General features: G+C 49.7%; 1 protein-coding gene across 1 annotated transcript in view; it reads right to left on the reverse strand.

Annotated features, from left to right (window-relative positions):
* The window catches only part of ATP6V0D1 (ATPase H+ transporting V0 subunit d1), a 78,176-nt gene extending 69,005 nt beyond the window's left edge, over nucleotides 1-9,171 (reverse strand). The window contains exon 1 of the mRNA XM_050923178.1: nucleotides 8,965-9,171. Coding sequence (XP_050779135.1) covers nucleotides 8,965-9,094 — 130 coding nt within the window. The 5' untranslated portion in view covers nucleotides 9,095-9,171. The remainder of the gene's footprint in view (nucleotides 1-8,964) is intronic.
* Nucleotides 9,172-10,516: the final 1,345 nt, after the last annotated feature.

Consider the following 10,516-nt stretch of genomic DNA (forward strand, 5'->3'; position numbering starts at 1 on the left):
CTTTGGTAAATGAAATAACCAATCATTCATTTTCTGATATAGCTGTAAAACTAATCTGACAAGTTTTCAAAATAAATCACTTTAAAAATGTAAAGTGTGTACCTTCTAAAAATGAAACCGACATCTAAGTTGTGAAGAATATGTATTAAGGTTATAACAGCCAGCAAGAATGCCCTTTCATGTAGAAATCACTAGTCAGGAAGACTCAATTTAAATCAAATCCACCCTGCTCCTAGTGTATTTATACAACCTCTTCTTATTACCTTCTATGTCCCTTGCTAGGTATAACATTTTTGCCTTAGTCTGATTTTGTCCCCACACGCTTACATTAATTCTTTTGTACTCCTCCTTCGCAATTTATCCCTGTTTCCACTTTTTGTAGGATTCCTTGTGAAAGTCAAAGGCTAATAATGGATTCAAGTCAGAGGAGGAGAGAGAGGCAGCCAGGGATGGAGGGATCATTAGAAAGAAGGTCATATCCAGGTAGTGCTTGGAAAGCCAGAGAGCTGGAATTTGACAGGGTCACTAGCCTAGTGGATGTGGGGGGAAAGCACGGATGAGACATATTTTGATTTTATTAATGCTTTTGACAGTCCCACATCACATTCTCATAAGCAAACTAAGGCAACGTGGTCTAGAAGAAGTTACCACAGGGCAGGTGTACAACTGGTTGAAAGACCGTACTAGAAGAGTACCTCTCAATACCTTGCTGTTATTCTGGGAGGGTGTACCTGGTGGGATCCTGCAGGGGTCAGACCTGGGTCTGGTCTATTCAGCATTTTCATTAAGAACTTGGATAAGGGAGTGGAGAGTGCGCTTATAAAATCTGCAGACTAAACCAAGCTAGGAAGGACTGCAAGTAATTTGGAGGATAAGATTAGAATTCAAAAGGATCTTGATTTCAGACCAGTTCTCAGATTTATCAACAAGATAAATTCAATAAAGAGAACAAAGTACAACACACACCACTTAGGAAGGGGAAAAAGCAAACTACACATTTTGCACAACTACAAAATGGGGAGTAACTAGCTAGGCAGTAGTACTGCTGAAAACGATCTGGGGGTTACAGTGGGTCACATATTGAACAGGAGTCAGCAACGTGATGTAGTTGTGAAAAAGGCTAATATTCCAGGGCAGAGTAACAGGAGCATTACACATTAGGAAAATTCTCTTTTGTGTCTACTCTACTTGACACTCATGAGGCCTCAGCTGGAGTAGTGTCTCCAATTGTGGGTACCACACTTCAGGAAAGATCGGGACAAACTGGAGAGAGTCCAGAGGTGAGCAACAAAAATGAGAGAAGGGTTAGAAAACCTGACCTCCGAGGAAAGATTAAAAACTAGGCACGTTTCATCTTGAGAAAAGATGACTGAGGGGGAACCTGATAATTTTCAATTACGTTAAGGGCTGTTATAAAGAAGGACGATGATCAGGTTTTCTCCATTTCCACCGAAGGAAGCAAAAATGGGCTTAATCTGCAGCAAGGGAGATTTAGATTAGAAAGTTTTTCCTAATATCCAACTCTAAGGGAGGCTGCGGAATCCCCACCATTGGAGGTTTTTAAGAACAGTTTGAACAAACACCAGTTAAGGATTTGGTTTACTTGGTCACGCCTCAGCGCAGGGGTCTGGACTGGACTTCAAGGTCCTGCCAGCTCTACACTTGTATGATTCTATAACTAGTCAGTATGGAGGGAGGCACCACTCCAATTTAAAGAGCTTGGCTGAGCAGTAGCTGAGTGGAGACAGATGGATAAAAGGCTACAAATACAGGCTGGATGTAAACACCAAAAAGAGAAAAATTGTGTCTGATTCACAGGGATTAGGATAAGGAAGGAACAATTTAGGTTAAGTATCAGGAAGCATTACCTAACAGCAAGGTGAATCAGGCTGTGGACTCATTCCCCAAACAAGGCCAAAACTTAAAAGCACTATTTACTTGGGACTTAAAACCTGACCCATTGCCAAAATATTGAAACAGATACCGTCAAATATAGTCCCAAAGCTGGCCAAATGTGAAAGGCACTATTAGCTCTACTAAAATATTCCCAATGTTATAAACGGACTATGATGGATCCCACATGCCTATTACAGGCAGGTCTTGTAACAGCCCCAGCGCTGGAGGTGCATACAAGGGATTTCCAGCCTCTCCGATTCGGCACACCCGCAGAAGGCTGCACAGGAACAAGGAGAGCATACAGGAAGCTCACCAAGTGTGCATGAGCTTTGGGGATAGGAGATGCCTCACAATCAACATCCAGAAACGGGCTGCAGCCTCTTTAACAACGCTGAGAAAAGAGATGGAGACCAGACACTAAGCCACTCAGCACAGAGCTACCTACTGTAGCACCCTTGGAGAAGAAAACTCACTCATGCCTCAGGAAAGGGTACAATAACATCCATTCTTACAGTGACCTACTTATGTGCCCTCATCTCTTCGCCTCTGTGTCCTGTTATCTTTTTTTCATGAAAGGGATGCAGTGCTGCACTGGCCATGAGAGGAGCTGCACAATCAAATAGGTCTTTTCCTGCGATCGTGCAGAGGAGGAGGGGGAAATTAAAATGTCCTTGTCTATGAGCAGCGGGTTCCAACCTGTGGTCAGATCCCTCACCAGAATGGCAACTAGTGCCGATCCTCCTCCAGTCTCAGATGAGCAAAGCTGGAGTGAAGAGGAAACAGAGTGTGATAAACTGTCCTCAAGAGACACCCCACTTACTACACTAGACACGGCTAAAAATTCACCAGTACTTTCCTGATGCTGCTTTCCTCTGGAAGCAATTGCCATAGGTTCCCAGCCTAGGCTACAGGATCACAAAGGGGAGCAGAGCCGGAGCGTCACTAAATTGAGTGTAAGGAACCTGTTTTAGAGAGTAAGAGAATAGAAGGAAAAGCGTCAGAGGAGTTAGCCTGTCACGTGAGCTGAAGTAAAAGGATAGATGAGCACAGGGTGTGCCCAGGAAGCTGTTTCAGACATAAGGGTCAGTGTGACAAACTGCAAGTGGAGAGGGGATTGAGAGGTGGCAGAAGCACAGTGCAAGCAGGAGCAAAGACAGCACTGCACAGAGCCTAGGAAGTGAAGATGCAGAACCAGTGGGGAAACCAGAACACGTTGGATGTGGCAGTTAGCTCCAGCATGTCCGCACTGGGGCAGAGAGGCACAGTAGCCAAACAAAGAGGGTAGAGGGTGGCAAACCAGCTAACTTGTGTCTGACTAAGGCTAAGATTTGATCATGGTTATTTTTAGTAAAAGTCACAAACAGGTCAAAGAGAATAAACGAAAATTGAGAGCTCGAGACCTATCTGTGACTTTACTAAAAATAACTGGGGGGGGGGGGGTATGCAGGGCTAGGTAGGAAGAGGAATGGAGTCCCATGGGGAGCACTAACAGGCCGAGCCCACCTCCATGGCAGGGGCACAGCCCAGGCTCCAGTGGCCGCAGTGCGGGACACCACCACAAGGGGGCACAGCCCCCGCTCCAAAGCTAGTTGCAGCTGTGGGACAGGGGTGCACGGCCCCAACGGCAGCCCCTGCCAAGTCCCAGCCGGGCAGCGGGAGGGGGCACACAGCCCTGGGAAGCCACAAGGGGAGGCACACAGTCCCAACTGCAGCTCCTGCCAAGCTCAGGACACCACCAGGCAAGGGTTCACAGCCCCGGCTGCAGCTCCTGCCAAGCCCAGGATACCGCAGGGCTAGGGCGCACAGTCTCGGCTGCAGCACCCGCCAAGGCCAGGACACCACCAGGCAATGGCTCGCAGCCCCAGCGGACGCTGCAAGGCTGAGGTACATGGCCCCAGCTACAGCCCCTGGCAGAAGCCACGGGGATGAGGCTACATGGTCCTGGTTCCAGCCAGCCCCAGTTGCAGGGCAGGGGAACACAGTCCTGCCTCCTCCTCCTGAAGCCCTAGAAATCATGGAGGTCTGGTAAAGTCATGGAATCCGTGACTGCTGTGACCTCTGACTAAATCATAGCCTTATGGATGACCCATAATAGGAGGCATTGCAATTATCAGGACAATTCATTTGTGTGTGGATATCAAAGAAACAGTAATTAGGCTAGCCCTCTCTAACCATTGTGCGATTACCTATGTCCTGTTAGAAGCAAGCAAATTAGCTTGTAGGTGACAAGTCCCTTTCATGCCTTAATTGCCTTTACATTATATATACACAACTGTGTTCAGGCATCCTTAAGATCAAAGATATGAAACACTGCATGAAACTAACTTTACCTATACTGTCTTCAGCTTCTCTCTCCCTGTTATAATGAATGACTGGCAGGTGTCTTATGTAATGTGTGCACAGGAAATAGAATGTTAACTTCAAAGTGATGGGTCAGTGTGTGCTCAGTCACATGCTGTGCTCATAACACTTGACAGCTTGTTTCAGCTGTGCAACCTTGGCTGCTGGTTATAGGGTCCCTGAGCTGGAACCCTAAATAGGAGGAGGGCCTGGGTTCCCCTACCAGCCACTGGCAAAGTGGCATGAGCCCAGAGTCAGAGGCTGGAGATCTGACGCAATGTCTTGGCATAGGCACTGACTCCGTGGGTGCTCTGGGGCTGGAGCACCCACGGGAAAAAATTTGTGGGTGCTCCACCAAGGTCCCCTCCCCACCTCAGCACACCACATCCCTGCTCCTCTGCCTACCTCCCAGCACTTGCTGCCGCCAAACAGCTGTTTGGCAGTGTAGCAAGCTCTGGGCAGGGGAGTGGGAGGAGCGGGAAAGCAGCGCGGTAAGGGGAGAAGGTGGGGAAGAGGGGCAGGGATTTGGGGAAGGAGTCAGAATAAGGGCAGGGACTTTGGGGAAGGGGCTAGAATGGGGGCTGGGGTGGGGCCAGGGTAGATGGGGGTAGAGCACCCACTGGCGTGAGCAGAAGTCAGCACCTATAGGTTCTGGAATTATTTGCTGAATTTCGTTACCCCAAAAGGGGTGGACATTAAGATTGTGAACTGTCTGGAGGCCAGGTTACAAAAGAGACCAGCGCAGCAAGGAGCAGCTGTTAGTGGGGGCACCAAAGTGAAAGATGCCCCACTTGGAGATTAGTAGGCACTCCTGGGTGAGTGACCCCCTTTACAAGCCTGGAAAACCTCCCCCATGAAGAGGAAATGAAAAGGCTGGGACTGTTTAGTTAAAAGAGATATGGGGGAGGGAATGGACATGATGGAAACACAAACGCACAGGTGTAAAACCCAGAAGGGACCATTATGATCACCTCATCATGTGTTTAAATATCGCTAAGCATGAATGTCTCCATCTAGGAACAAAGAAAATGGGCTAAACTTACAGGAGGGTGGCTATCCCAGGAAGCAGAGACTCTGACAAAGATTTGGGAGTGGTGGTGGTGGATAAACAGCTGAACATGAGCTCCCAGCGTGACGCTGTAACCAAAAGAGCGAATGCGATCCTGGGATGCATTAACGGGGGGAAGCCGAGTAGGAGCGGAGAGGTTATTTCACCTCTACATTTGGCACTGGTGCAAATGCTGCTGGAATGCTGTGTCCAGTTCTGGTGCCCACAGTTCAAGAAAGAGGTTGATAAATTATAGAGGGTTCAAAGAAGAGCCATGAGAATGATTACAGGATTAGAAAACCTGCTTTGTAGTGACTGAGTTCTTTGAATCTACTTGGCTTTAGAACATTAAGGGTGGCTTGACTGCAATTTATAAGCATCTACATGTGGAACAAGTATTTAATAATGGAATCTTCAATCTAGCAGAGAAAGGCATAACAATCCATTGGCTAGAAGTTGAAGGTAGACAAATTCAGGAATTAAGGAAAAAAATTTTTTTTTAACAGTGAGTAATTAAGCATCGGAACAATTTACCAAGGGATGCGGTGGATTCTCTGTCCCTGACAATTTTAAACTCAAGTTGGATGTTTTTCTAAAAGATCTGCTCTGGGAATTATTCTGGGAAGTTCTCTGGCCTGTGTTGTACAGGTGACCAGACTAAATGATCACAGTGGTCCCTTCTGGGCTTGTAATCTAGTCTGATCTCATGCATGGCTGCCGGTGGAGGAAGAGCACCCACTAATTTCTCCCCAGGAGTGCTCCAGCCCCGGAGCACCCACAGTGTTGGCGCCTATGCTAGTCAACAGTTTCACAGAAGACGGGCCTGCTTTTGGTGGGAGGGAGGGGCAGGATTAGAGGGGCAGGATCAGAAGTCCAGTTGATAAAGTCAACTAGAGTAGCCTTGGAGAAATCTAAGTAATTTGACTTAGTACCACATAACATTTTCATTAAAAAAAACAAAAACTTTCATCGAATTAACAGGGCACATTATGAGGACTAAAGACTAGCGCGCTGACTGATCTCAAAGCAGTTATTAATGGGAAGATGTGACTGAGCAGGGCTGTTTCTAGCGAGGTCTGCCAGGGATTGATTCTTTGTTCAATGCTGATAAAAACGTTAAATTTTAAATAATCATTTATACAATGTAAAATCTTTACTAATAAGGTTTGCACACTCAGACTTTAAGGTCAGAAGGGACCATTATGATCATCTAGTCTGACCTCCTGCAAAAAGCAGGCCACAGAATCCTACCCATCCAGTTCTATAACAAACCTCTAACCTATGTCTGAGTTACTGAAGTCTTCAAATTGTGGTTTAAAGACCTCAAGCTGCAGAGAATCCTCCAGCAAGTGACCCATGCCCCACGCTGCAGAGGAAGGCGAAAAACCTCCAGGGCCTCTGCCTATCTGCCCTGGAGGAAAATTCCTTCCAGACCCCAAATATGGCGATCAGTTAAACCCTGAGCATGTGGGCAAGACTCATCGGCCAGCACCCAGGAAAGAATTCTCTGCAGTAACTCAGATCCCATCCCATATAATACCCCATCACAGAGCACTGGGCATACTTACCTGCTGATAATCAAAGATCAGTTGCCAAAATTAGGCTATCCCATCATACCATCCCTTCCATAAACTTATCAAGCTTAGTCTTAAAGCCAGATATGTCTTCTGCTCCCACTACTCCCCTTGGAAGGCTGTTCCAGAACTTCACTCCTCTAACAGTTAGAAACCTTCGCCTAATTTCAAGTCTAAACTTCCTAGTGTCCAGTTTATACCCATTTGTTCTTGTTTCCACATTGGTACTAAGCTTAAATAATTCCTCTCCCTCCCTAATATTAATCCCTCTGATGTATTTATAAAGAGCTAGCATATTCCCCCTCAACCTTCTTTTGGTTAGGCTAAACAAGCCAAGTTCTTTGAGTCTCCTTTCATAGGACAGGTTTTCCATTCCTCGGATCATCCTAGTAGCCCGTCTCTGAACCTGTTCCAGTTTGAATTCATCCTTCTTAAACATGGGAGACCAGAACTGCACAAAGTATTCCAGATGAGGTCTCACCAGTGCCTTATATAACAGTACTAACACCTCCTTATCTTTGCTGGAAATACCTCGCCTGATGCATCCTAAAACTGCATTAGCTTTTTTAAATGGCCATATCACATTGGCGGCTCATAGTCATCCTGTGATCAACCAATACTCCAAGGTCCTTCTCCTCCTCTGTTACTTCCAACTGATGTGTCCCCAATTTATAGCTAAAATTCACGACAAGGATCGGTGGGGTAGTAACTAATGAGGACAGGCTACTGTTAGTGATCTGAATTGCCTAGTTAAATGCATCGAAAAGTGTTCTAATGCCACCAAATGGAAGGTAATACTGCTGGGAACCAAGAGCACCGGTTATACCTACAGGATAGGGACTGACGTGGAAAGCAGTGATTCAAGGACTTGGGGACCATCGCTCATCACCTCAACATAAGCTGTCAGTGCAATGCTGTAGCAAAACTGGCTAATGCAATTATTTGCTGTATCAAAGGGGAATATCAAGCAGAATTAGGGAAGCGAACCTGCCTCTACACAAAGCACAGATAAGACAATAGGATACTGTGTCCAGTTCTAGTGTCTGCACTTCAAAAAGAGCATGCAGAGTTCAAAGAAGGGCCACACAAATGCCCCAGGGGCTGGAACACAAGCCTGAAGTTGTCTGTTCGTAAACCCCTTCATTTTCAGTTTTTAACTATTTTTACCGAAAAATGCCCTGGTTTTACTAAAAGTAGTATTCTTCCCCCTTCTCCTCCCCCCTCCCCAACTGTCACCCTACTTTTATATCATTTGAATATATAAACAACTTATTTTATTAGGAAAATACAGTATACTGCATAATTTGACACATTAAAATGGGAAGGAAACAAAATCTGTGTCAGAAAACACTGCAGAGCACAAGGAAGCATTTGGAAGATTTAAAAAAACAAAAACAGGAGAAAAGGATGAAGTTGAGTGTATGCGCTGCAAATGGCGTGGCCCAATTAGCCTATAAATATTTACATCGAACAGTTCTAAATCTACACCAGTAAACTGTTTATTCACCCTTAGCCCCCTTCCCTGCCCCAGTCACGGCTGGCGGGTGAAGGCCAGGAGCCCTGGTCCTTCCAGGCTGGATTCTGCCCTCCCAAGGGGACAGGCCGGGCCCTTCCCCCACCTCGGAGCCCGTGTCTCCGCTGGAGCTTGCGGGGCGGGGGGCGCCGCAGAGCCGGGGTGGGGGGAAGCGCGGCTGGTTTATGCAACAGCCCGGGGCGCCCCCGCACACACCCGCCGGGGCCCGGCGGCCTTCCCGGGAGCCCCGCCCAGTCCCAGCGACCGAGCCGAGGCCGGGAACGGGTCGGAGCGCGCGGGGGGGGGCGACACCGGGGAGCGGCTCGGGCCGGACCGCGCGGGGGGGGGGGGACGAGACCGGGGAGCGGCTCGGGCCGGAGCGCGCGGGGCGGCGGGGGACGAGACCGGGGAGCGGCTCGGGCCGGAGCGCGCGGGGCGGCGGGGGGCGGCCGGGGAGCGGCTCGGGCCGGAGCGCGCGGGGCGGCGGGGGGCGGCCGGGGAGCGGCTCGGGCCGGAGCGCGCGGGGCGGCAGGGGGCGGCCGGGGAGCGGCTCGGGCCGGAGCGCGCTGGGGGCAGCCGGGGCCGGGACTCACCCTCCAGGCTCTCGCACTGCACCAGGTTCACGTAGTCGCCCTGGCTCAGCACGCCGGCCTTGAAGCCCCGCACCAGCCCCTCCAGGTAGCCGCTGTCCACGTTGAAGTAGAGCTCGGGGAAGCTCGACATGGCGGCGGCCGCGGACCCGGCTCGCTCCGGGCGACTGGGGGAAGCCGGCGGCTGCGAGTCACGTGACACGCGCTGCGCTCACGTGACAGGGAGGGGGATATCCCGGCGTGCGCCGCGCGGGGCCGCCCCCGTGAGCCCGGCGCTGAAGTGAGGAGAGTCATTGGCCAAGGAGGCCGCGGGGCTCGGCCGGGGGTGGAGCCATTGTTGGCAGGGTGGGGGCGGGGCTGTTGTTAGGGGGCGGGGTTGTTGGCGGGGTGGGGGTAGTGGCAGGCCAAGGGGCGGGATTGTTGTCAGGGGGCGGGGTTGTTGACAGGATGGGGGTAGTCACAGGGCGGGGCTGTTGACGGGGCGAGGTTGTTGACAGGATAGGGGTAGTCGCAGGGCGGGGCTGTTGACAGGGGGCGGGGTTGTTGACAGGATGGGGGTAGTCGCAGGGCGGGGCTGTTGACAGGGGGCGGGGTTGTTGACAGGATGGGGGTAGTCGCAGGGCGGGGCTGTTGGCAAGGGGTGGGGTAGTTGCAGGGCGGGGCTGTTGGCAGGGTGGGGGTAGTGGCAGGCCAAGGGACAGGGTTGTTGGCAGGGGGTGGGGGCTGTTGGCAGGATGGGAGTAGTTGCAGGGTGGGGGCGGGGCTGTTGGCAAGGGGAGGAGTTGATGGTAGGGGGTGGGGTAGAGGCAGAGAAGGAGGCAGTGGAGGGTTGTTGATGAGGATGGGTGTCACTCCCACTGGTATAAATAGAGGGTTGTGCTGTGCTATGAAGGCTCCGCCCCTGTACAGTATGTGAATGTCCAACTGTGTATCCCTATGTGGGTATTAAAGAAGCACAAGGAAAACCAGCCTGCCCTGTGGAACTAACATGACATTCTCCCCATTGCCCTGATCACTTTATGCGTGTTGCATCAGTTGATCCGTCGTCCATCAGGCGTGTAAGCTCTTTGAGGCAGGGACCATATATTAGCGTGTACAGCAGCTACTACAATAGCCCTCCCATCCTGAAGGGAGGCTCAAAGTCCTACTGGGACACTGATAATTAACAAGAGCTGTGCAGAAGGTGGAAATTCCATTTAACAAACCATTTCAAGATTTCAAAACGTGGCTTCATTGTTTCAAACAAAAAATGAAAATATTTGGTTCCAAAAATGTCCAAAGAGGATGTTTCAGCATTGTTAGAATTCCCCCCCATCCCGTTTTTTCTCCAAAATTTTGATGAGATTGACACAATTTTACAAAGCGTTTCTGTTTCAACAGAGCTGCATTCTCCAATGGAAAATGGTTCTCCCCAAGTGTCTCCAACCAGCTATAATAATAAATAGAATTCCCTCCCACTCTGTAGCCCTGTCTGTGCCCCTACGAGTAGGCTCTGCACCTTCCGTGCCCAGTCTGAGCCTCTCTTAAGTCAATTGTGACTTTTTTGTGATGTATA

The sequence above is a fragment of the Gopherus flavomarginatus genome, chromosome 14 (genome assembly GCF_025201925.1).
Source record: "Gopherus flavomarginatus isolate rGopFla2 chromosome 14, rGopFla2.mat.asm, whole genome shotgun sequence".
In the NCBI taxonomy this organism is placed as follows: domain Eukaryota; kingdom Metazoa; phylum Chordata; order Testudines; family Testudinidae; genus Gopherus; species Gopherus flavomarginatus.